This window comes from Scyliorhinus torazame, chromosome 1 (genome assembly GCF_047496885.1).
Source record: "Scyliorhinus torazame isolate Kashiwa2021f chromosome 1, sScyTor2.1, whole genome shotgun sequence".
In the NCBI taxonomy this organism is placed as follows: domain Eukaryota; kingdom Metazoa; phylum Chordata; class Chondrichthyes; order Carcharhiniformes; family Scyliorhinidae; genus Scyliorhinus; species Scyliorhinus torazame.
Window position 1 is genome coordinate 20,023,124 of NC_092707.1, and position 27,332 is coordinate 20,050,455.

General features: G+C 46.5%; 1 protein-coding gene across 1 annotated transcript in view; it reads left to right on the plus strand.

The window, feature by feature from the left end:
* pi4kab (phosphatidylinositol 4-kinase, catalytic, alpha b) overlaps positions 1-27,332 on the plus strand; it is a 345,324-nt gene that overhangs the window by 180,156 nt on the left and 137,836 nt on the right. The window contains exons 20-29 of the mRNA XM_072473986.1: positions 3,338-3,446; positions 6,365-6,501; positions 8,142-8,275; positions 8,368-8,450; positions 9,799-9,869; positions 9,988-10,112; positions 11,017-11,098; positions 11,187-11,270; positions 17,370-17,459; positions 18,909-19,028. Of these exons, the coding sequence (XP_072330087.1) occupies positions 3,338-3,446; positions 6,365-6,501; positions 8,142-8,275; positions 8,368-8,450; positions 9,799-9,869; positions 9,988-10,112; positions 11,017-11,098; positions 11,187-11,270; positions 17,370-17,459; positions 18,909-19,028 (1,035 nt within the window). The remainder of the gene's footprint in view (positions 1-3,337; positions 3,447-6,364; positions 6,502-8,141; positions 8,276-8,367; positions 8,451-9,798; positions 9,870-9,987; positions 10,113-11,016; positions 11,099-11,186; positions 11,271-17,369; positions 17,460-18,908; positions 19,029-27,332) is intronic.

Sequence of the window (27,332 nt, forward strand, 5' to 3'; positions counted from 1 at the left end):
AACCTCCGACTCTGCTTTTAATATGTTATCTCCTGGTGCTCACTTCATATTTGTCTTTAATTTGGGCCACGTGACTTGTGCTACGTCCCTGGGAGTTCCTGATTGGTTTTTTCCTGCGAGGAAGAGCCGAGATGAAATGTTAATATCCTTGTTTGTTCGTGGCGGTGGGACTGGGCTGAGGTGGGGCCCAGCTTGCAGTGGTGCAGTCGCAGCTGAGCGGGCTGTTTCCTTGGCGGTGCTGTGTCCATCGCGTTATGATCACTAGTGAAAATGCTGTCTCGGCTGAAATCTCAGCTCAGTGGTGCAGGTTGTCAGAGCTCACTTCGAAGATTCGCGGGGCATTTTAAGAGGGTGGCACACAAGGAGGATCTTGTAATCGAAAGAACACGTTCCTTGGTGAGGGCCCGCCACCATGTCGTCGAGACCCTGCTTACGTGGTGTATCGTCTGTCCTGATTGGTTTGGGGGATTGGGACCAGGCAGGATGTGCCCCTGAGCCTTCCACTGAGAGGTGGAAGACTATTTCCCGGTTCAGTTCGAGAATAGGCTGCCATGCTTTGGGAGTCTGGATTTAGAGGTTGGCTGAATCAGATTGATGGAGCACAGCGTATCCTGTCTTTGAGCCTGCCGGCTAGGCCTGCCAATCACTGGTCCTGCATTGTCCGCCCCCCCGCCCCACCCCGGGGTCTAGACTGTGGACCTGTGCTCCGGTGAGACGTCACAGTGAAAGTGATCGTGCCCTGCGCTTCAATCATTGATCCTGCATTTTATACTTTGCCCTCTCGTGCAACATGGAAGATGTCTTTATCCTGCAGTTGGCACTGCGATTTTTCTGTTATCCTGGACGTTGCTTCATGGTCATCAATTTGTTGAATATTGTTGCTATCTTTTTTCTTCCTGCAGGGGGTGCAAAATGTGGCCACGTTGGCCTGTGTCGCTTGTGTGTGTGGTGGGTGGGGTGGGGGGGGTGGGGTTCGGGCACGGTAGGGGTAGAGGTTTCTCTTTTGGATTTATTTACGTTATTTAATTTAAGAATCCTTGTCTTTATCTTTTGATGGCCTGGCCAGACTTTTTTTTATCCTGGGGAGGACTGGGTTCCTCTCGCTCTTCCTTCGGGCTGAGTTTTTTTCTCTCCCTCTTCGATTGGGTTTCTCTCTTTGCTCCTCTCTTGATTGATTGGAGCTCGATGTGAATTATTAGAGCAGGTGGGGCAAGTAGATATGGTTGGTCGTTGGGAGGCATGCTGCTCTGGGTATCCTTTCTGCAATGGTGGTTGCTTTGATTTAGTCTGGGCGTTCACTCCTTGGGTCTTTCTCTGGGATTGGAATGGTGTGGGTGCGGCTGTGCTATGGGATTCTGGGGTGTGTTGGAGGTCGAGGGGGTTGTTCCTTGTGTTTTGGTTGATGCCCTGTTCTCTTCGTTGGTGGGCGGTAGGAACGTGTGTGGTATAGGATGGATCCTAATCCCTTTGGTATTTCTGCTTGTTCTTTTTCTCTTGGGAGGCTCTGAAGGTCTGATGCTCCATTGGGTCTCTCTCCTTCTTTATTGTGATACTATTAGACGATCCGTTGGGTTAGTTCTACTCGCTCTAGTCCTAAATCGCTGGCTTTGAAAGCAGACCACGGCAGGCCAGCAGCACGGTTCAATTCCTGTACCAGCCTCCCCGAACAGGCGGCGGAATGTGGCGACTAGGGGCTTTTCACAGTAACTTCATTTGAAGCCTACTTGTGACAAGCGATTTTCATTTTCATTTTTCATTTCTTTCCTTTTTCTCCAGCGTGAGTCCCTGGAGATTTGATTATAATCTGAACATGCTATTACCGGTCCTCTTGCCATAATTGTCAGAAATGATTTAGTTCTGCTGTGGGCCTGGCTTGGAGTTAAGTTGGGTTGTGCGGCAAGTATGTAACTCCCATTAGAATTGGGGTTTCGGTGTCTTTTCTTTGTTTTTAGTAAGGATGGTATGATGAATCCCTTCTTAGCTCCTGCATGGGTGCAGATGGGTTTGATTTCCAAGTAGAGGAGGCTGTGATAGTCCTCATGGATGTTGGGCGGGATTTCCTGCCCCCGGCCCGTACAGTGTGTTTTGCACCAGTGGAGGCAGCTCACCTTTGGCCAATGGCATCCTTCCATCCCGCCACTGTCAACGGGCGTCCCGTTGTTCGGATAGGTCATTGACACCTTTGTATGTTAGTGTGCGCCTGATCACACCCCGGGACGTTTCTCCTGATTTCCTGTGTTGCTTGCAGTCTGGGAAGGTGTACACCATTTTATCCTGTGTTTATAACTTTATCTTGCTCCTCCCTCTGTCTTTGGTGGGGCTATAGGAGTATCTAGTTTTGTCTAATAATTATATCGAGACAGTTGTGATGTTCTCCTGCTCCATTCTGTACTCATGTAGGTTACGCCGTTTTCTTCTTCTTGCTCATGGTGATGTATTATTTTGTAACTTTGTAATTCTGAAGCATTATTCTCTAAAATGTAAAACCTCAATAAATATATTTGTAAAAAAAAAAAGTTCCCAATAAATCCAATAAGGTGTTTGGGAGAAACTTCTGTGGCCAGAAAGTGGATAGAAGATGGGATATAAAAATAGCGCAGATGCATTTATGGGAGAAGCTGGATCATTAAACAGGGACGAAGGAAAAAAGCCAAATGGTTTGTTCTTATGCAAGACTTATCTGCATTTTGTGATGCTGGATGTGACCCCCACCCCTCACCAAAACGCCTTATTATTTTAAATTGGGATTTTACCTTTTTCCGAATTTGAGATGGGGCACGAGGCGGGAGATAATGTTGGAATCACAGCTTGAACTTTGATCTCTGCCTGCTTGCCCGTGGAAGTTAATTGAAGGCCATCAAAATTGATACTCCAGCAGCATCCAAGGACTCGGAGCAAATCAAGTCGGGCAATAATTGACTTGCACTTCCTTTTTTTAAACAAAAAATCTGCTTTACCGTTTGGCCATTGCCCCACTCTCCAGACTAGTTTCAGACCTCCTGAATGAAGACTTTCAAAATGGCCTACGTGGGGGTGGCATGTGGCACAGTGGTTAGCACTGGGACTGCGGCGCTGAGGACCCGGGTTCGAATCTCGGCCCTGGGTCACTGTCCGTGTGGAGTTTGCACATTCTCCCCGTGTCTGCGTGGGTCTCACCCCCACAACCCAAAGATGTGCAGCTTAGGTGAATTGGCCACGCTAAATTGCCCCTTAATTGGAAAAAAATAAATAATTGGGTACTCTAAATGTATTTTAAAAAAAAATAAAAGCAAACAAAACGACCTGCGTGTTGAAATGTTTCATGGAGCTGCTAGTTATGTGACCTCTATTTTTACAGCTGACAAGACGACTGCCTCCAATCAAAGATGCTAAGCCCAGGCTGCAGAAGCTGTTCCGTGACTTCTGGCTCTATTCAGTGGTGATGGGATTTGCCGTGGAAGGTTCAGGTACCTGAGAGAATGCTGAAGTAACTGGGCTGTGCCATGGCTGTTAATGAGGTCTCTGGTTAGGTAATATGTCAAAAACGGTCACCTGGAATTTGGTCGCCACTGAACATTGAACAAATCTCAGCACGGCGATCCCAGTACCGCGAATTTCAACTGCCTGGGGGGGAGGATTCCTCCCAAAGCTTAAAGTCACCGCGCCACAAATAGTGAGAGCGAAAAGGATGCTACAGTAAAAAGCCATTGGAAAACCTCACCTTAGTGGAAATAATTAATTTGACAACAGTTAGAATGATTGTGATCAGAAATCCTTTTCAAAAACATCATATTTGGAAAATCTGCTAGATCACGCTGAGAAATCATAGATTTTGTGAGATCTGCCAAAATTTAAAAAGGCTGTGTGTTGAATGTTAAAATCAGTCTGTCTTGACTCTTAAAATGGTGCAGGCCCCCTCCTCAGGTATTCATGAGGAGGCTTCCCAAGCCTAAAAGTACTGGGGGCAAAATTTTCCAGTCTCATTATTTGAAATTAGTTGGCAATTAACTCAAACTTTCACATGTTCCTTACCTGGCATTGAAGTGGCAAAGACTTGGGAGTAGTGTTATTTGGCCCACCCCCACTTTTGTATCAGCTTTAAAAGAAAAACACTTGTAGATGCTGGAGATCGAAAATAAAAAACAGGAAGGGCTGGCAAAACTCAGGTCTGGCAGCATCTGTGGGGGGGAGGGGAGGGGAGGGGGGGGACAGAGTTTCTGTTTTGGATCCAATATGATTGTTCTTCAGAACTGAGAATTTCAGGTCGAGGGGAAGGTATAAAGAGATGTCTGAGAGAAGAGACGTTTTGTCAAAGTTTTCATCTTGCATTCACAGGACAATTTGCAAGAATACCAATGTAGGGGAAACAACAATTTTATACTGTTATGATTGGTTGGCAAATGGACTGGTGTTGCCATAGCAATTGCACCAGTTGATGGTGACTGACAGTTAACTGTCGAGCATTGTTTGCAATTTCAAACAGGCAGCTTGACTCTGGTTAAGGCATTGCCATGAGGCGTGAACCAGCGACTGGATGTCACTAATTTTGTTTCGCTGAAATAGGAGCAATGTGTCTACATGTTCTTTCTGTCTGCAAACAACAGGATCCTGTATATTAATATATGTAGCTTCCTGTACATGCACCGCGCTGTGAGCCCAACTGACAATCTTAAACTGATTGTCAGTGTAATTCTTCGCACACTGAGGATTGTTTAGCAAATGTTGCCCAATCACTAAAGCACATCTAATGTGTTTTGAGTTTTGCAAGCACAGGCTGGTTGGGTACGGTCTGAACCTTCCCATTGTGAACAGCGGAAGGGATATTCTGTTTGATGCAGTCTGCCAGCCGTTGGGACATGCAGCCTACATACTGAGCATCACGCCGGCACTGAAATCACTCAGTCAGCACTCCCTTCTCATCCAGTATAAATATGTTGTTTTCCCTTACGTTGGTTTTCTTATGAATTGTTCTGATCAATGCAAGATGAAAAGCTTCGACAAAGTGTCTCTTTTTTTCAGCAATACTCAAGTTCTATACTACCTAATGATTGGAGTGTCTGAGAGTTGATGCTCAGCCTCTGCAAGGTAAAGGTCAGTATGCCAGACAACAACAGCAGCCTTGTCAACAGATTAGTGCCATGTACTGCATGTGCTTCAGAATTTGCAGGGGTCCTCAGATATCCAATAGTGATGAGGAATCACTACAAGTGGCACTGCAAAATCTAGCCCGTTCTTCTTCCTCACTAAGAGTTCGGAATTTGACATTTCTGCTATGGGCAATCTAGCTATGACATTCTAAGGGACTTGAGCAATGATACATCCCTGGCTTTTGCTGTTATCATGAGCTTGTGGAAATAGTTATATCTAAAATGAAATTGTGGAACTTAAAGATGAGAATCTAAATCCCTTATTAATTTAGAGGTTTCATTGTCTTTCCATTCATGCCCTTTTCCCTTTAATTTTCTTTCCTTTCTTTCTCCTTTCTCCCTCTTTCCCTCCATTGAACTGGTTAAGTCATGAAACGTGCTGTATTACAGCAATGAATGGAACGCTAAATTATTCAGTCTGCAAGAGGGTCTGGATAAACATCAGAAAGCACATTCTCGTAAATGGTTTGAGAAAAATCTTCACACTATTTGGGAGCTGCAGTCTATTTGTCATGGCAGTTCCCAAAAATAACTTGGATATATAGGAACATAGGAATTAGGAGCAGAAGTAGACAATTCAGCCCTTAGAGCCTGCTCCGCCATTCAATCAGATCATGGCTGACCCCTTCCTGGTCTCAAATCCATCTCCCTACCTGTTCCCCATGTCCCTTTAACCCCTTTTTTAAGAAGAAATATATCTATCTCATTGAAACCATTTAATGATCCAAACTCCACCGTACTATGGGGCACGAGTTCCACATGTTCACCACCCTCTGCGAGAAGTAATTCCTCCTCATCTCAGTTCTAAACTCCTCATTGCAGTTTTAATTGCTGTACTTATAATCCACCTTTTCATTTACCTGGTTTTGTTCTGACGTATCAAAGCTGCATTCTTCCTTTTGCAATTCATTGAAACTTTCTAAAATATGTGTAAACAAACTTTACCCAGTGATCGGTTAATGTTCTGCATACATGCAGAATTCTGCTCACAAAGGCTTAGGATAGACAGGAGTGCAGGTGAATTTAATGAGGGAGGAAGTCATTCTTTTCAAAAGCATAAGCCGTAATTATAGATAATTAATTATTAGAGCTTTTATCTGTTGGCCAGTTTCATTATGCGCAGTATTGATAATTGTCACTTCTTCATGTTGTTGTTTTTTGTTGGAAACTTCCATTTGACATGTGACACTACCATCAGCTATTTTCTCGTAATGTGTCTCCGCTCCGCATTTCTGCAGGCCTGTGGCCAGAGGAGTGGTATGAGGGAGTGTGCGAAATCGCCACCAAGTCTCCACTGCTAACCTTTCCTGGAGGAGAGCCGTTACGTTCGGAACTGCAGTATAACTCCGCCCTGAAGAATGACACCGTTTCTGCAGTAAGAACATCCACTTTATTTCCGAGATCAGAACAATCCAGCCAAGTGTACGGGTGCACTTGATGGCAGTGGGCGGGCAGTGAGGTTGTGGTATTGTCGCTGGGCTAGTAATCCAGAGACCCAGGGTGATGTTCTGGGGCCCTGAGTTCGAATCCCACCAGGGAAGATGGAGAAATTTGAATTCAATAAAAATCTGGAATTAAAAGTCTAATGATGACCATGACATCATTGTCGATTGTCGTAAAAACCCATCTGGTTCACTAATATCCTTTAGGGAAGGAAATCTGCCATCCTTACCCGGTCTGGCCTACATGTGGCTCCTGACCCACAGCAATGTGGTTGATTCGGAAATGCTCTCAGGGATGGGCACTGAATGCTGGCCCAACCAGCAATGCCCACACCCCATGGTCAAATAATTTAAAAAAAATGTAGGATGAAGATTCGCCCTCGCTAACTATTCATTCTTGGCTGGGCTGCTGGACAAAGAGTCAAATTAATCCTACCTGTTATCCCACAAGGGAGGAGAGGAACATTTGGCAGACATGTAGCCGTGCCTGCTAGTGACCGCATATCAGGGTCTTAGTGAAGGGCACCAGCCAATCTGAGACGGCGTGTGATATGTGGTAGGGCAGAAGAAGTTTAAAGGAGAGAACATTAGGTCTTAGTTTAATGTTCTGCGTGGAAAACTGATGTTGATCTGTGACAAACATCTGAAGAAAATGGGGCAAAAATAGCAGAAACACGTTTATAAAAAAATAAAATCTTGTGTTTTGATGGTGCCTTTTCATGTCCCCAGGGTGTCCCAAAAAAGCTTCATGGTCAACCAGGTACTGTTAAAGTGTGGTCACAGTTGTAAAGCATGAAGCGCACAGCCAATTTGTGCACAGCAAGCTCTACCTGGGAGAGCAGGCAAGGCCTCAATCTAAAGTCTCATCTGAACGATGACGCTTTTGCCAGTGCAGCACTCCCCTCAACGCTGCACTGGCATGTCAGCCTAGACTTTTGTAATAATAATAATCTTTATTGTCACAAGTAGGCTTACATTAACACTGCAATGAAGTCACTGTGAAAATCCCCTAGTCGCCACACTCCGGCGCCTGTTCAGGTACACGGAGGGAGAATTCAGAATGTCCAATTCACCTAACAAGCACGTCTTTCGGGACTTGTGGGAGGAAACCGGAGCACCCGGAGGAAACCCACGCAGACACGGGGAGAACGTGCAAACTCAACAGAGACAGTGACCCAAGCCGGGAATCGAACCTGGGACCCTGGCGCAAACCACTGCTACCGTGCCGAAAAAACTGAAGGAGATGACTGTAGAATCGAGCAGTGCCCGTCATGAGAGTAGAGTTTTAAAAAAAACAGCAAAATGCGTGAATGCTGCAATCTTTAAAACTCCTCAAACCTTTCTCTTTGGGCTCCTTAAAGTGAGGAATATAAGTCTTGGGAGATTGGAATGGTTTAACATTGAGTATCAACATTGAGTATATCCAGGTATTGTACAGCAGGGGATTTAGTAAGTTGGTACTCTGCTGTCCTATTTCACTGCAATCTTCTAGCATCTCTTTAAATTACTTATTGAATTAGTATCAGGAAATGTAAGGTAACTAATTTTTTTTGTTATTATTTATCATCATTAGGCTGAATTGAACGAGTTGAGAAGCACCATCATAAACCTCCTGGATCCCCCTCCAGAAGTCTCTGCCCTCATTAACAAGCTGGATTTTGCGATGTCTACCTATCTACTGTCTGTGTATCGTCTGGAGTATATGAGGTCTGAGAAACTTTATAACTTAAAATGCAAGAGCCCCTTTCTGTAGTTAGACTGTACAGTATAGCCGCTAATAAACTACATGCTGTTTACAGAGTATCGCGCTCGACAGACCAGGACCGTTTTCAGGTTATGTTTCGATATTTGGAGGACAAGGCTATTCAGAAAGATAAAGCGGGTAAGCATTTGGAGAGTAGGCGGCAATTACAAATTTGGGTCTACCGCACACTTCTGCTCAAGTTCACTGTCGCCAGTCAGTCCTTTAGCTTTTGGTCCTTACAGAACTTAACTCCCACTGTCCCATGTCGACAGGCATGATACTGGTGCCTGAGAGTGCGACAGTGAACGTCCCTGGTAATCTGGTTCAGATCAGTGTGTTTTCCTTACTCTGTCAGTCTCTCTCCAGGCAGACTGAGTTAACGCTAGCTGCGATGGGATTTGCAGCTTTATTCCACAATCGACAAAACTGTAATTTGTGTGACTGCAATATGAGGTAAATACATCTATGAAATGTTTGATTGCATACTATTGCAAAACTAAACAAAGAGTAGACATACTGAGACCCACTTTGATGGGCACTTGAAGCACACAGCCTCTTGATCAGAGTTTGCCATTTATAGCTGACTTTTGCCTCCCGTTTTGATGCCTGATTTCTAAAAACATCTTTCCCTGGCCATTCGAGTTCAAGCAGTAAGATGCTAGTTGTCTTACTGTACAATGATGTCAATGAATTCCCTATGGTTTGGTCTCTGATAGAAAGCATTCTCCACCTCGTATATTAATTACTATTTGTCTGATAAGAGAATCCAAGCTCATCACGAGACTGGCAAAGCTAACTTTTTTTTAAGGCAGCTTTTCCTTTGGCAGGATTCAATTGCTGCCAGTCGAGCAGTCTAATAGATCACTGCTAAAGGCCTTTCCTACGCTATAGTAGCAGTTACACTTTTATTATAATAATAACCTTTTTGTTGTCACAAGTAGGCTTATATTAACACTGCAATGAAGTTACTGTGAAAAGCCCCTAGTTGCCACAATCCGGCGCCTGTTCGGGTATGCAGAGGGAGAATTCAGAATGTTCTATTCACCTAATAGCATATCTTTCGGGACATGTGGGAGGAAACCGGAGCACCCGGAGGAAACCCACGCAGACACATGGAGAACCTGCAGACTCCACACAGACAGTGACCCAAGCCGGGAATTGAACCTGGGACCCAGGCGCTGTGAAGCAACAGTGCTAACCACTGTGCTACCGTGTCGCCCTGAAAACCGTCAGTGGCCAAAAAGTGCTTTGTGATGTGCTGAGGTCATGAAAGTCGCTATATAAATGCAAGGCCGCTTGTTTCATGGAATCGTAGTCACAGCAGAGAAGGAGGTAAATTCGACCATGCACGCTGGCTGTGCTGGTTCTTTTAAAGAGCTGTTCAATTTAGTCCCACACCTCAACATTTTCTTCTTAACCCTGCAAAGTGGTCCTCTTCAAGTCTCTTATAGAGATTGAAATATGTTTGTACTCTATTTTTTTACAGGTATGATGCAGTGTGTGGTTGCAGTAGCCGATAAAGTGTTTGATGTTTTCTTGTCCGTCATGGCAGACAAGGTACCACATACTTTAACTTGGCCACTAGTCTTTCAGTTAACCCTTGTCTGAAACATTTTTCAAGATTTCTATATTTCTAAATCTTTGTAAATAAACACCTTGGTTTTACCCACTTCAGCCCAAAACAAAGGAAAACGAGGAAGAGCTGGAGAAACACGCCCAATTCCTGTTGGTGAATTTCAACCATATTCACAAGCGGATTCGAAGGGTCGCTGACAAGTTCTTGTCAGGCCTGGTAGACAAGTAAGATCTTTGAAATTAATTTTTGTTGCATTTAAATTTTGAAACTTGACGCACTGCAGTTTTGCAAAGGCAGATTTGGTGGGTGAGATCAGAACCAGGGGTCTTAAATAAAGGAAGAACACTGATAAATCCAGTGGCAGAAACCTCTTTATCCAGCGGGTGGTCAGAAAGTGGAATTCATTACCACAAGGAGAGGTTCAGGCGAATGGATTAGTTGCATTTAAAGGTTAACCAGATAAATACATAAGGGAGAAAGAGTAGAAGAATTATCAAATAGGGAAAGATGAAGAGGGAAGGACAGAATCTTATGCCGCCATGCACCATGTTGGCCTCAATGGCTTGTGCCTGCGCTGTACATTGTGCAATTCCATAAAGTATGCAAGACTTTTTTTTAAAAAAAAAAATGTCTCAACCAATGCACCGTTTTGAAGTAATAATTATGTTGTTACTCAAGATTTGTTAACAGCTGATGACTACAGCAGTAGATCTCCCCTGGTGTCGTGAAGGACATGGGTTGAGGAGCAACATTTACCCAGGTCGCACGTGAAAACATGGCAGGCTCGGAAGTGTGACGCTGGGAACCGAGTGGCGGCTATTCAGCCCCTTGAGCCTGTTCTTCTACTGCAAATGTATTAGATCCTCCATTCAGGGTCCTGCTGCTACGTCTGCTATATTCCCGCAGCTTGCATTGGATGTGAGCCAGATACAGGCAATGGTAGGAATAGATTTGACAGGCTCGTTACCCCAAAAATCGGAGTCAGTGGTACATTCTGTACAAAAGCAACAATCTTTGCTCCTGGCAGTCGTTAAGTAACGTCAGGATGGAAAGGGAGAGCCCGAGTTCTGTCGATACCTCTTTTCAACGTTCCAGGTTGCATTTGGTTCTTGTTGTTTTTGATTTCAGATTCCCGCATTTGTTATGGAGTGGAACTGTCTTAAAGACTATGCTGGATATTCTTCAGACTCTTTCTCTTTCTCTCAGTGCGGTAAGAACCATAGCCAAAAAAGCTCACCTTGATGGAAGAATGTTCTCACAAGCAGTGATAATGAGATTAGATATATTTTCCTTTGCAGGATATCCACAAGGATCAGCCTTATTATGACATACTGGATACTCCTTACAGAATTACTGTTCCAGATACCTATGAAGCCAGGGAGGTAATGTTGTGTTTCATTTTCAAAACATAAATGTTTATCTGAGGTCAGAATGAAAATTATGCACCATTTAAAAATTTTTTTTTTTTGCCCTGCTTAATGACTTGCTTTCCTCTGCTGGGCAGCTCGTCACCTGGTCTAATAATTCCTTTGCCAGGCGGTAAATGGCTGCTCAAGGGCAGCAAGTATAGCTGCATAAACCATTGTTCTTTCCTTTCCCCTCTCCCGTTGTCCTTCCCACTACTAGAGAAGCCTTAGTTTAGACCTAGCCTTGTCAAAAGTTATGGACTGGCCAACAACAGGTAGCCTTTATGTAGCTGCTTCAACACTAAAACATAAAAATAATCTTTATTAGTGTCACAAGTAGGCTTGCATTAACACTGCAATGAAGTTACTACGAGAAGCCCCGAGTTGTCACGTTTCGGAACCTGTTCAGATACACGGAGGGAGAATTCAGAATGTCCAAATTACCGAACAGCACGTCTTTCGGGACTCGTGGGAGGAAACCGGAGCACCCGGAGGAAACCCACGCAGACACGGGGAGAACGTGCAGACTCCGCACAGTCAGTGACCCAAGCCGGGAATCGAACCTGGGACCCTGGTGCTGTGAAGCCCGAGACACTGCACAAAAGCAGAATCAGACAAAATCTGATACCAAAGCGCATAAAGAGATATTAACATGTGACCAAAAGCACATGAGATGTAAAAATATAAGTAAACTTGAAGGAAAGTCTTAAAGGAGGAGAGAGGTGTGGAGGTTTAGGCAGGGAATTCCAGAGATTCAGGCCGAGTCAGCTGAAGACCATGATGAAGGGAAGGAAATTAGGAATGTGCCAGAGCCCAGAATTGGAGGCAGACTGATTTCTTGGAGGTTTTTCTGGCTGGAGGAGATTACAGAGATGGGGAAGGGCAAGGCCAGGGGAGGGAATTGAACGCACAAGGATGAAAATTTGTAAGTTGTGTTCTTGCTGGACCAAGAGTCACTGTAGTTTGCCAAATGTCAAACCCAAGTACGCTTCGCTTGCAAACGGCTGACGGTGAAGTAAACACTGCCCACCAGCCCCTGGCAGCCTGATTGATAATTCCCAGGCAGCTTGATTCTGTTGGTCGTCGTATTTCATTTCTTCCCGTTTTTCCTTGGTTGGATATTGTGGGCACGAACCTTTGGAAAGAGCTTGATGGATAAATCATAACTCCCAAAACTGAGATGCATTGTGTACACAATGTGAAATGTATGCATGTGCAAGATAATTGAAACAGCCACTTAAACTTGACTGAAGATCCACGAGATTGCAATTCTGTGCACATTAACAACCTGCAAGAACGAAACCTTCACTGCTGTTGTCCTAATCCACCAGGTGGCTCCACTCACACAGTGTGCGCTGCAGGCAGCCCACTTTGTCTTGTCAAATTAATTAATTCGCATACAACCTGTTGAAGCTACTGTATAATTATCTCAACTAATCTATGATATATTTGCTCTCTATGCCAAACACTCCTTATTTGGGCAGTCACGATTCTGCCATGCTGCTTGGGCAGGGTTTTTCAAACCTTTTTTCCCGGGGACCCATTTTTACCAACCGGCCAACCTTCGGGACCCACGCCGGCCGACCTTCACGACCCACGCCGGCCGACCTTCGGGACCCACGCCGGCCGACCTTCATGACCCACGCCGGCCGACCTTCACAACCCACGCCGGCCAACCTTTGCGACCTACGCCGGCCGACCTTCGCGACCCGACCTTCGCGACCCACGCCGGCCGACCTTCGCGACCCACGCCGGCCGACCTTCGCGACCCACGCCGGCCGACCTTCGCGACCCACGCCGGCCGACCTTCGCGACCCACGCCGGCCGACCTTCGCGACCCACGCCGGCCGACCTTCGCGGCCCACGCCGGCCGACCTTCGCGACCCACGCCGGCCGACCTTCGCGACCCACGCCGGCCGACCTTCGCGGCCCACGCCGGCCGACCTTCGCGACCCACGCCGGCCGACCTTCGCGGCCCACGCCGGCCGACCTTCGCGGCCCACGCCGGCCGACCTTCGCGACCCACGCCGGCCGACCTTCGCGACCCACGCCGGCCGACCTTCGCGACCCACGCCGGCCGACCTTCGCGGCCCACGCCGGCCGACCTTCGCGGCCCACGCCGGCCGACCTTCGCGGCCCACGCCGGCCGACCTTCGCGGCCCACGCCGGCCGACCTTCGTGGCCCACGCCGGCCGACCTTCGCGGCCCACGCCGGCCGACCTTCGCGGCCCACGCCGGCCGACCTTCGCGGCCCACGCCGGCCGACCTTCGCGGCCCACGCCGGCCGACCTTCGCGGCCCACGCCGGCCGACCTTCGCGGCCCACGCCGGCCGACCTTCGCGGCCCACGCCGGCCGACCTTTGAGGCCCACCCAGGCCGACCTGCGCGACCCACGCCGGCCGACCTTTGAGGCCCACCCAGGCCGACCTGCGCGACCCACCATTATCTCTTACCTTGTTTGTTGCTGACAAAAATGGAGGAAATGGTTTTGGGTCCCTTTGGCCCCAATGGTCCCTTTGGCCCCCCCGAACTTGAAAAAAAAAAGGCTGCGACCATATTAAAAAAATGCGGCCGCACTGCTAATGCCTGCCCGATCATTGGTGCACATTCGCATGCGCACCGATGATCGGGCACGCATGCGCAGTGCAGCTGAATTTTAAAAATCTGATCCTGGCCATTTTTAAGGCCGCTCGCAGCCGGCATTATTAAAAGCCGGCTGCTGCGCGTGGATTTGCGCGATCGGGAGCGCCGCGACCCTCCCGACACACGCCACCCGCCCGTGACCATCCGCGGGTCGCGCCCCTCAGTTTGACATTGCCTGCTCTGGGGGGTTTGTCAATAGGATTTTCTTACTGTAAAGTGGCCGAACCCAGTCACATCTGCAGCTGTGCACTTTCTCCACTGGGTGGCAAAATCAGAAGGTCCCGAAGCTACAGATCTGCCTGTCTATGCTTGTATGAGAAAACCGAGAAAAACTTGTTTTGCCCATGTTATGGGCCAGGGTTTAGAGAACCCCAAAGTGTATCATGGAGTTCACCTGACCCACAACTTTTACTAGATTGTAGTATGGGGAACACACGGCCACACTACAGGTGTGGTACAGCAGGAATGGAAAAGTATTTTTTAAAGCAAAAGAGTGTTTATTCTATGAACTCAAGTTAACCTTTTTAAAACATACAGTGAACTTCTTAGCAACCATCAATTCAAATACAACCCCCAAAGAATACAACACTAAGTAATCCTTAAGCTGTCCTTTTCAGATCCATAAGACTTAAAAAATAACTTTTAACAGAAGCACATCAGGTTAAAGTCACTATTGAGAGCAGTTATTAGTTTTAAATCACCGAAGGATCGATTTACATTCTTTAGATTACAGAGAGAGACTCTAATACACCTTCTGGCTGTGACCGCAGCTATCCAGCTCTGAAAATGAAACTAAAACACATCCAGCAGCAAACAGCCTAAAACGAAAGTAAAAAGCTGACCGACAGCCCAGCTCCACCCACTCTCGGACATCACTGCAGTAATAAACACCCAATTCTTACAGATACTCTCACTACAGATGTTTACATACACATCCATTTCTTAAAGGTACATTTCTTAAGCACCCATTTATAAACACCCATTTTTTAAAGGTACTCTCACATGACACCCAGGTTTCTCAGGAAATTCATTCGTTATTTTTGTGCTATTTGCTTGTTTTCTGTTGCAACCCACTACAAATGACAATGAACCATAGAATTCCTACAGTGCTCAAGGAGGCCATTCGGCCCATCTACTCTGCACTGATCCTCTGAAAGAACACCCTTCCGAGGCCCACTTCCCCGCCCAATCCCCATAATTGCACCTAACCTGCACATCTTTGGACACGAAGGGCAATTTATCATGGCCAATCTACCTAACCTGCACACCTTTTGGACTGTGGGAGCAAAAAGCGCCCGGGGGAACCCACGCAGACACAGGGAGAAAGTGCTCCAAAGCTCCACACTCAACCAATGCTGAATTGAACCAGGGTTTCTGGTGCTGCGAGGTAGCAGTGCTAACCACTGTGCCACCGTGCCGCCTGTGAAATGTCTTTCTTCCAGAGCATTTGAAAACTATAAGTCCAAAACCGCAAACAAGAACTTGTGAGAACATACGGAATAGGAGTAGGAGCAAACAATACGGCCATGCGACCCTGTTCTGCCATTCAATATGGTCATGGCTGATCTTAGATGCCAATTTCATTTTCCTACCTTATCTCCGTTTCCCTTGACTTAGTGCCCAAAATCTATTGGTGTCAATCTTGGGTATTGTGGTGGCTTGAGCACGGCAACGTGCTTGAATGTGCTCCCTGCGGTTGTATCAGAAACATACAAACTCCTGAACATGACAGATCTCCTGGGATGGTCTCCCTGCCATGCCCCGTCAATTTCCTGGTTCTTTGACTCCGGTCCGATGGGCCGCGTCCGTATCTCTGTTGTGCTTGTTGGCCCTGCCGTGCATCTAAAGTCCATACCACCCCATACTTGGTTGACTTCCCATTCAGCCATGCTTTGGAGCTCAGTTGTGCCTTTTTTTGGCGCACTCAGTCACCTGAGCTATCTCGATTGTTTTTCCTAACGTTATAGTGGTTTCAGCCAGGAGCTTCTTCTGGATATTAAGGTTGTGGATCGCACAAACGAGCCGATCGTGCAACATGTCACTCAGCGCGGTGCCGAAATCTCAGTGCTCGGCGAGCTGACGAAGCCTGGCAATGAAAACTATTCCTGGTCTCTCACTGCAAATTTATAATGTTGGAGGATAATCGAGAGCCTTGGGTCGAAATATTGCTTGACTAAACTCGTTATCTGGTCAAAAGTTCGAGTCGGGTGCCTCCGAGGATGTCAGGTTTCTAATTAAATTATACATTGGGGGCCTGTAAACTGTCACAACTATCACCTTCGGCCTCGCCTGTGGTCTCGTTTGCAGTAAAAAGAATGGCAGTCCATTTGATGTGACTGGGTCCAATCCTCTGCCCTGTGGTCAAACGGGTCTAATTTACAGGTGTTCGCCATTTCTACTCCGGGTTAAATGATTCCCGACTCTTGTTGGAGCTTCTTTACTTTTTAACTGTTCCTTCCTTCAACCCCCCCTCCATTCACGATGTCCGTCCGCTGTGATCAAAACCTTTACCTTGCCGCCAATGTGATGGCTCGAGACATTCACTAGAGACTTTCAGTAGTTAACAAAGGGGTTTATGAAAGGCAAAGGCAGTTAAGTAACAGACACCGAACACAATGTTCAATCTGTAACAGGCTCTGGGGTCCATCCTGCCCAGGGAACTGCTCCCAGAGCCCCGTGCAAACTCCCAATTGGCGGGGCTCGCGTGCTGCGCGCGATTGGCAGATCAATGGAAGTTGCCAATTTTGTGTCTTTTATTACTTTGTGGTTTTTGCCATTTTTTTTAAATGAGCAATTTTAAGAAATATGAGTGAGTTGTATTTATGTTTCATCGGACACTCAACGATTGCCTCGCACTCGTGAGGAATAATCTACAAAGGAATATTTTGTTTGCGTAGACTTTTCCATATGCATGTCTTTTGCACAAGACATTTGAATCCTATTTAGTGCATAAATTCACTAGCTTTCGGAGCCCTGCTCCTTCCTCAGGTGAACATTCACCTGATGAAGGAGCGGTGCTCCGAAAGCTAGTGATTTGAAACAAACCTGTTGGACTTTAACCTGGTGTTGTAAGATTTCTTACTGTGCTCACCCCAGTCCAATGCCGGCATCTCCACATCATAGTGCATTAATTACATTAGTTTTTAGAAATTGCGTGGGAGTGTCATAGAGGAGGCCATTTGGCCTGCCCTGCCTGTGCTAGCTCTTAGAAAGAGAAGTCTTGCTTAGCCGCGCACTCCTATCTTTTCGCTCGTGACCCTGTGCGTTCCTCATCCTTCGGCTCCTGCCCCATTCCTTTTTAAAATTATTTATAAAATCAGCTTCCACCACCTTTACAGGTAAGATGTTGCAGATCCCAAGTAGTTGCGAAATAATTTGTCTTGGCGAAGCCTAATAAATCATTAACTTTTTCTCCGTACCCCCCTCTCTTAGAGTATTGTCCGAGATTTTGCTGCTCGCTGTGGTGGGATCCTGCAGGAGGCAATGAAATGGGCTCCATCTGTCACCAAGTCCCATCTTCAGGTAAACCACCAGCTCACGACGTTTTAAAAAAAGATGAAAGCAGATGGAATTGGAGGCAACAATTGGATGGAAATTGGCTGGTAGATAGGAGATGACGGCTTGCATTTATATCGTGCCTTTAACGTGGTACAATGTGCCAGGACACGTCACAGACACGTTATCAAACACAATTTGACATCGAGCCTCAAGAAAGTATTTGGGCAGGTAACCAAAAACCTGACTCAAAGAGATTCTAATTGGAAGGATGTGACTAATGGTGTCCCCAGGGAATCAGTGGGGCCTCAGCTTTTCACTCTATTAATCAATGACTTGGATGAAGGGATACAGACCATTTTTTATCCAATTTTGCTGACCACAAGTTAGAAGGCAGTTAGTGGTGCAGAGCAGAGCAGAAAGTTACAAAAGGACATAGACAGATTTAAAAAGTGCGCAGAACTGTAGCAAGTGGAGTTCAGAATTAAGAAACATGAGATCACCTATCATGGAGCCAAGACAGACAAAATGAAGTATTCTCTAAATAGTGAGAAACTCAAAACTGGAGCAGAGGGGTTTGAGAGCCCATGTACACAACCGAGAAAGCTAATAGAATATAGACTGTTGTCACAAGAAGACTGGAATGTGAAGGGGAGGAAATTATACTTCAGTTGTATAGACATCCTCGGGAGGACTACATTCAACTGGGCATTGCACCACCAAAAGGATTTTTAGCCTTGGTAGGGGTGCAGTGCAGATTTACCAGAATGATACTTGTAAAAGGGTTAAGTTATGAGGACAAATTGCATAGTTTGTCTTCTCCATGAAGTATAAAGAATGAGAGGTGAATGAATTGAGGTGCTTAAAACGACGAAAGGATTTAATGGGGGGGGCGGAGTTAAGGAGAATCTATTTCCTCTGGTGGGAAAACCTAGAACAAGAGGATATAAATAGTAAGATTAGAGCTAGACCATTCTGGAATTAAATTGGGAAGCACTTCTTCATCCAATGGGCAATGGCAATCCAAAACTCTCCTCCCCTTAAGCAACTGGGCATCGAGGGTCAAATGGAGCTTTCAAGGTTTGAGATTGACAGATGTTGCTCAGTTGAGAGAGTTGATGAATGTGGATCAAAGGCGAGTAAGTGCAATTCAGGTACAGTTCAACCTCAATCTAATCAAATGGCTGAACAGGCTTGAGGGACTGAATGGGCCCTATCTTGATGGAGGATATGTTGCTACCTCTTGGAATAAAGAGGAATTTTGGCAACTTTTTCGAATTAAGATTCCAAATATTGGAGAATTTGGGGATACTTCTAAAAGTTTGAAGACTAGAATTTTAGGCTGTTATCCATTTGATGAGTGTTTCTGGTTGCGTGCTGCGCGGCTAAAGTTAACCTTCCCATCTTTTAATTTTGCAAACAGAGTTTGAGTGCCGGTTTGTGCGAAGAGTGGTCTCTTCTACTTTTGTTTTTCAGGAATACTTGAATAAGCATCAGAACTGGGTATCGGGTCTGTCTCAGCATACTGGCCTCGCTATGGCGACCGAGAGCATCTTGAACTTTGCGAGTTACAACAGACAGAACACGACTCTGGGGGTATGTACAGCGGAGACGGAATTGGCACCGAATAACATTGAATTGCTCCTGATGGGGACGAGCAGTGCTATAATGTTGCATTTGTTTCCTGTTCTAAATCACCCCTGCCTCCCATTCCTGATTTGTCACTTGTTTCTCTGTTTTCCGTTAACTATTTGGGGTGACCGTCTGGACCAAGAGGCCGACTGCCAAATAGTGGAGACGCGGGTTCCTTGGGACATCCATCCTGCTCGGAGGTGAATTTAAGCCAAGCAAGACATTGAAGGCCCTTACCGTCAGAAATTACAGTCAACGGGTCATGCATCACACCTCTGAATACCGATTGGAGCACTGATTCTGCATTAAGAATTAACCAAACAGCTAATGCTTTAGAACCACAGAATGACACAGCACAGGAGGAGGCCAGTCTGCCCCTCGTGTCCGTGCTGGCACTTTGAACCATTATCCAATTAGTCCCACTCCCTGCACTTTCCCCTTCACCCTGCACAATTTTTCCCCTTCCAAGAGTTCATCTAATTCCCTTTCTGTAAGTTATTACTGAGTCTGCTTCCACAGCCCTTTTAGGCAGTACATCCCAGATCATCACAATTCGCTGCATTTAAAAAAGCAAATCTCCTCCTGCACCTTCTGGTTCTTTTGCTATTTGTCTTAAATTGGTGTCCTTCGGCTGCTGACCTTACTCCCACTGGAATTTTTGCTGAACAATTACACTATAAAAACCCGTCATAATTTTGAAACCCTCTAACAAATTTCCCCTTAACCTTCGGTCCCTGTTTTTCTCACCTCTCTCTCTCTAGTTGAATTCTTTATTTTAGCAATGGTGCATTTGATTTAACTTTCTCAATACCGCTTAAATCTTACTTTCCTCTCAAATATCTGTGCCAAGTTGAAGTTTGGATCTACGCTGCAAAGGTGCAGCAATTGTCTATTTTGACTTGTGTTTGGAATTTAATGCCATGAGGGTGAGGTGCAAATCCGAATTCTGCTGTAGCCATTCTGGGGCAAAACTTAAACTGTTTCTAATCAAACTGCCCCAGCAAAACCAACTGCAAACTGTTATTGAGTATTTTCTGCTGACAAATATCTGGGCCTAGTTTGTCGTCTTACGTGGCATTTCAGAATGTACCCAAAAAAACAACCCCAACCGGTTTAAAGTCAAAAGCAGATTACTGCAGGTACTGGAAATTTGAAATATAAACAGAAAACACTTTCCAAGCGAAAATATACATGGGCTTGGAAGATTGCCCTGCATTCTGTTGGACAGTATGGATGAATGGAAACCAATATTGAACAGGGCTGCAATGTGATCCCTTGGGATCAGTGCCTCCCAACGTATTGCTGTCATGAGCTCAGATGAATGATGTCACTTGAGTGAGGGAGAATTGTAACCCAGCAACCATTAAACACCTTTAGAGAGTCGCTGAGAAAATGCAATTAAAGACACACCACTTCACAGCATGTGTCAGAGTATTTGGCCCCCTTCCAATTGCCATCACAGATTAAGCTCTTCCACTTAAATGTGAAACACCTAAAATAGAATCATAGAATGGTTACCGCACAGAGGAGGCTAATTCGGTCCATCATGCCTGCACAAACTCGCTCTGATCAAAGATGTGCACAACTGGACCAGCCTGCCACAGTCATCTCCACAGTGAAGCCCTGCTGTTTTAATTCAATCTTTCAGTGGAATATGATTTTTTGGTTTAGAAACATAGAAAAAATAGGAGCAGGAGGAGGCCATTCGGCCCTTCGAGCCCGCTCCGCCATTCGGGCAGCACGGTAGCATTGTGGATAGCACAAATGCTTCACAGCTCCAGGGTCCCAGGTTCGATTCCGGCTTGTGTCACTGTCTGTGCGGAGTCTGCACATCCTCCCCGTGTGTGCGTGGGTTTCCTCCGGGTGCTCCGGTTTCCTCCCACAGTCCAAAGATGTGCGGGTTAGGTGGATTGGCCATGCTAAATTGCCCTTCGTGTCCAAAATTGCCCTTAGTGTTGGGTGGGGTTGCTGGGTTATGGGGATAGGGTGGAGGTGTGGACCTTGGGTAGGGTGCTCTTTCCAAGAGCCGGTGCAGACTCGATGGACCGAATGGCCTCCTTCTGCACTGTAAATTCTATGATTCTATGATCATGGCTGATCGTCCAACTCAGTAGCCTAACCCCGCTTTCCCCCCATATCCTTTGATCCCCTTCGCCCCAAGTGCTATATCTAACTGCTTCTTGAAAACGTACAATGTTTTGGCCTCAACTATTTCCTGCGGTGACGAATTCCACAAGCCCATCGCTCTCTGGGTGAAGACGTTTTTTGTCATCTCTGTCCTAAATGGTCTACTCTGCCTCCTCAGACTGTGTCCCCTCTGGACACCCACCATCGGGAGCATCCTTCCTGCATCTACCCTGCCCAGTCCTGTTAGAATTTTATAGGTTTCTATGAGATCCCCCACCCCCCTCATTCTTCTGAACTCCAGCGAATACAATCCTATCCGACTCAATCTCTCCTCGTACATCAGTCCTGTCATCCCAGGAATCGCTGTACTCCCTCTAGAGCAAGAACATCCTTCCTCAGATAAGGAGAACTAAACTGCACACAATACTCCAGGTGTGGCCTCACCAAGGCCTTGTATATTATAGTTTCTATTATGTGCTTTATATTCCTTGTGAATTAGTCTTGTGATATGGTGATTCCTGTTTTACATATTCACTGATTATCCTGCACTGTGCGTACCCTCCACAGCTGCCATTTTTCCATGTTACTCAGGTTTGTTAAAGCAATAACCTTAGACTTGTTTTATGGCAGTTTTAGCTTCTCATTTCTTTCATTAAAGCAAATTATCTACCGGTAAAATCTTTGCCAATTGGGTGCAATTGTAAGTACAAATTCCAAATGTTCAATTTCTCCAAATTAATACTGCCTTAAAGCAGTTGGCATGTCTAAAATGAATATCTGGCTCACGCAAAACCAAAATGCTAATTGTAATTGATTCAGAAAGGGGATCATGCCGTATAAAGTTAGCACAGTATGTGTGATTTTTTAATCTAATGTCATGACTCAAATGGAAGCTAAAGCATGGATTTTGGAAATTGGAACATTAGTGAGTGCAATCTTGGTAGATCAGCGTGGATTTCCAATTGTTTTGTAGATCTTTACTGTTTAACTGTGATCTCGGGGTGAAATGCAATGCTTGTTCATGATTTAATGGCTGGTACATGCAAATCACGAATAACATTTCTTGATTGAGTTTTGACACATTTTGAATGATTTCTGCTCATTCTCCGACTTAAATTAAGATCCTCATGAAGCCTTTTATAACACATGTTTTGGGTGATCCATGAAGAATACAGTAGCATTGCTATTCGCAAAATTTAATTCATTTCAAAAATAAAGAATAATGAGACCTAAGTGACGAGAAGAGCGAGTTCATGCACTGGCCAGACCGCTTGCTGTAAAAATTCTCCTTTCTGAATTTAAAATACGCGGAAAGACTTGCATGTTGGGAACAGACAGAAAGGATACACCCTGATGTCCGAATGATTGATGATGGTCCTGTGCCTTGGCCACAGTGTGTACTGAGTTAACTGATCTCGGCTGATGGTGAGGGCGCAGCTTTTGGCATTAGTAATCCCCTAAACTATGGAGAACTAAAATTGCTGCTGAAGAGAGTGTGCAAATAGCCATTACAACTTTTGGATTGAGTACACAATCGGGTGCGGCCTTGATTCGTCCACCACCACCACCACACACACGCGCGCAGTGTTGTATATCCTGCTGTCACACCCGGGTTAAACACTCTTCTGGGATTGGCCACTTGAATGAGAAAAAAACAGAAGATGTATCTCAGCAAGAGTGAATGTAGCCACTAGATGGGGGCGGTGGGGATGAGAAAAGAATGTATGCCTTCGTTTACCAAAGACAAAATGCTGGAAAATCCCAGCAGGTCTGGCAGCGTCTGTAGGGAGAGAAAAGAGCTCGCGTTTCGAGTCCAGGTGACCCTTTGCCAAAGCTGTATGCTTTTTGTTTGCTTTCCAACATTCTCCTCTACGAACTTGAATACAAATTGAAAGACATGCTTAGTGAGGCCTTATTAAACTACCAGCACAAGAAAAGTATGGTGGAGAGAATAAATTGGCATGCACTAAATTAGAAAGCAGGGAATTATCCATCGCTATAGCTGACTGCATTTTTTTCAATAGATATTGGAGCCAGGCTGTTGAATAACCGATACAATACAGTACCCCTTAAAAGTGATTGCTGTTTAATTTTTTTTCTGTCCTTTGCCGAATGAGGTGTGTTATAAACTGCTTATTGTGTTTTCTCAAAGTGCCTGCCGTTTAAACAGATGGTGGAATGGAATGTGGTTTGAAATATTGTGTTCTGTTGTCAATGTTACCTTCTGAAGACCAGCATTGCCAAAATGGTAGAGAATTGCCTGTAAAGATGGGACATGCAATAGGAGACAATCTGGTCAATCCCCCTGTTAATGAAAGCCAACACACTATATGGCCTTTTTAACAACCCTATTAACCTGAGTGGCAACTTTGAGGGATCTATGTACGTGGACCCCAAGATCCCTCTGTTCCTCCACGTTTCCAAGAAACCTGCCTTTAACCCTGTATTCAGCATTCAAATTCGACCTTCCAACTGAATCACTTGCCATTTATCTAGGTTGAACTACATCTGCCACTTCTCAGCCAAGCTCTGCATCCTGTCAATGTCCTGTTGTAACCTGCAACAACCCTCGACACTATCTACAACTCCACCAACCTTTGTGTCATCGGCAAACTTACTAATCCACCCTTCCACTTACTCATTCAAGTCATTTATAAAAATCACACAGAGCAGAGGTCCCAGAACTGATCCCTGCAGGACACCACTGGTCACTGACCTCCAGGCGGAATAATTTCTATCCACTACCACTCGCTGTCTTCTTTCGGCCAGCCAATTCTGTATCCAGAGAGCCAAATTTCCCTGTATCCCATGCCCCCTAATTTTCTGAATGAGCCTACCGTGGGGAACCTTATCAAATGCTTTATTGAAATCCATATACACCGCATCCACTGCCCGACCTTCATCAATGTGTCTCGTCACAACCTCAAAGAATTCAATAAGGCTTGTGAGGCATGAACTGCCCCTTACAAAGCCATGCTGACTATCTTTAATCAAACCATGTTTTTCTAAATAATCTTCAATCATATCTCTTGGGATCCTTTCCAGTATTTTGCTCACCACAGACGTAAGACTGACTGGTCTGTAATTCCCAAGGATTTCTCTATTCCCGTTCTTGAACAGGGGAACAACATTCGCCTCCCTCCAATCATCCGGTACTACTCCAATGGAGAGTGAGGACACAAAGATCATGCCAAAAGCGCAGCAATCTCCTTCCTCACTTCCCATAGTAACCTTCGGTATATCCCGTCTGGCCCTGGGGACTTGTCTGTACTGATGCTTTTCAGAATTTCTAGCACATCCTCCTTCTTAATATCAACCTGTTTGAGCCCATTAACCTGGTTCACGCTGTTCTCACAAGCAACACAATCCCTCTCTCTAGTGAATACTGAAGCAAAATATTCATTTAGGGCCTCCCCAACCTCCTCAGACTCTAGGCACAAGTTCCCTCCACTATCCTTGATCGGCCCTACTCTCATTCTGATCATCCTCTTATTTCTCACATAAGTGTAGAATACCTTGGGGTTTTCCCTAATCCTTCCCACCAGGGCTTTTTCATGCTCCCTACTAGCTCTCCTAAGTCCATTTTTGAGTTCCTTCCTGGCTACCTTATAACCCTCGAGAGCCTTGCCAGAACCTTGCTTCCGCAATCTTAAGCTGCCTTCTTCCTCTTGACTAGAAGCTGTCATCCAAGGCTCCTTCACCTTCTCATTCCTTCCTTGTCTCAGTGGGACAAAACTATCCAGCACTCGCAGCAAGTGCTGCTTAAACATACTGTTGTGCATTTCCCTGAGAGCAACTGTTCACACTTTATGCACCCCAGCTCCTGTCTAATAGCAGTATAATTTCCCCTCCCCCAATTAAATACCTATCCCTCTCCATGACTACGGTAAAGGTCAAGGAGTTGTGGTCACTGTCACTGAAATACTCTCCCACTGAGATATCTGACACCTGGGGCGAAATTCTCCGACCCCCCTATGGGTCGGAGAATCGCCGGAGGCTGGCGTGAATCCCGCCCCCGCCGGATGCCGAAGTCTCCAGCACCGGATATTCGGCGGGGGCGGGAATCACGCCGCGCCGGTTGGCGGGCCCCCCCGCTCGATTCTCCGGCCCGGATGGGCCGAAGTCCTGCCGCTAAAATGCCTGTCCCGCCAGCGTAAATTAAATCACCTACCTTACCGGCGGGACAAGGCGGCGCGGGCGGGCTCCGGGATCCTGGGGGGGTCGCGGGGCGATCTGGCCCCGGGGGGGTGCCCCCACGGTAGCCTGGCCCGCGATCGGGGCCCACCGATCCGCGGGCGGGCCTGTGCCGTGGGGGCACTCTTTCCCTTCCGCCTCCGCCACGGTCTCCACCATGGCGGAGGCGGAAGAGACTCCCTCCACTGCGGATGCGCGGGAATGCTGTCAGCGGCTGCTGACGCTCCCCCGCATGCGCCGCCCGGAGATGTCATTTCCGCGCCAGCTGGCGGGGCACCAAAGGCCTTTTCCGCCAGCTGGCGGGGCGGAAATTCGGCCGGCGCCGGCCTAGCCCCTCAATGTTGGGGCTCGGCCCCCAAAGATGCGGAGCATTCCGCACCTTTGGGGCGGCGCGATGCCTGTCTGATTTGCGCCGTTTTGGGCGCCAGTCGGCGGAGATCGCGCCGTTTCCGGAGCATTTCGCCCCTGGCCTGGACTCCCAATAAAGTGACTGCTCCTTTCTTGTTTCTGACCTCCACCCATATGACTCAGTAGACAAACCCTCCTCGATTACCTCCTTTTCTGCAGCTGTGGTGCACTCCCTAATTTACAATACCACTCCCCCTCCTCTTTTACCTTCCTCCCTATTCTTCTTAAGACATCTAAACCCCGGAACATCCAACAACCATTCCTGCCCCTGTGAAATCCATGTCTCTGTAATGGCTGTAGTTCCAAGTACTGATCCATGCTCTAAGTTCATCTCCCTTATTCCTGACACTCCTTGCATTGACACACTTTAACCCATTCCACTGAGTGCAACTTTGCCCTATCAACTGTCTATCCTTCCTTACAGACTCGCTGCAGACTATTTCTGCCTATTCAACAGCTACCCTATCCTCTGATCCGCAGCTCTGGTTCCACCTGCTAAACTAGTTTAAAACCTCCCGAAGAGCTCTAGCAAACCTCCCGCCCAGGATATTGGTGCCCTCCAGTTTAGGTGCAACCCGTCCTTCATGTACATGTCCCACCTTCCCCAGAAGGTATCCCAATGATCTACATATCTGAAGCCTTTCCTCTTACACGCCAGCCCTGCGGCCATGTGTTCAGCTGCACTCGCGCTCTGTTCTGTCTCACTCTCTGTTCCGTGCCTCACTAGCACGGCAGCAATCCTGAGATCACTACTCTGCTTGTCCTGCTCTTGAACTTCCAACCTAACTCCCTAAAATCACTTTTTAGATCCTCATCCCCCTTTTTAGCTATGTCGTTGGTGCCTATGTGCATCACGACTTCTGGTTGCTCCCCCTCCCCCTTAAGAATCCGAGACATCCCTAATCCTGGCACCCGGGAGGCAACATACCTTCCGGGAGTCTCGTTTGCAACCACAGAATCTCCTATCCGTTCCCTGAACTATTGAGTCTCCCATCACTATCGCTTTTCTATTCTCCCACCTTCCCTTCTGAGCCACAGAACCAGACTCAGTGCGAGAGACCTGGCCGCTATGACTTTTCTGTTATAGGTCCTCCCCCCCCCCCCCCCCCCCCCCCCCCCACCCCAAAAACAGCATCCAAAACTGTGTACTTGTTCTGAAGGAGAACGGCAATGTGGGATCCCTGCACTGTCTGCACATTTGTTTTCCTTCCCCTGACTGTAACCCAGCTACTCTTGTCCTGAACCTTGGGTATGGCTACCTCTCTGTAACTCCTCTCTATCACCCCCTCTGCCTCCCAGATGATCCAAAGTGCATCCAGCTCCAGTTCCCTAACGCGGTCGCCGATGAGCTGGAGTTAGGTGCACTTCCTGCATGTGTAGCCTGTGGGGACACTAGTGGTGTCCCTTACCACCCACATCCTACAGGAGGAGCATGCAACTGCCCCAACTTCCATCCCCATTGATCTGACTTCCCAAAGAGATTTAAAACAAACAAAAAAATAAAGATTAAACACCCGTTAGGCCCTTAAAAAATATGTA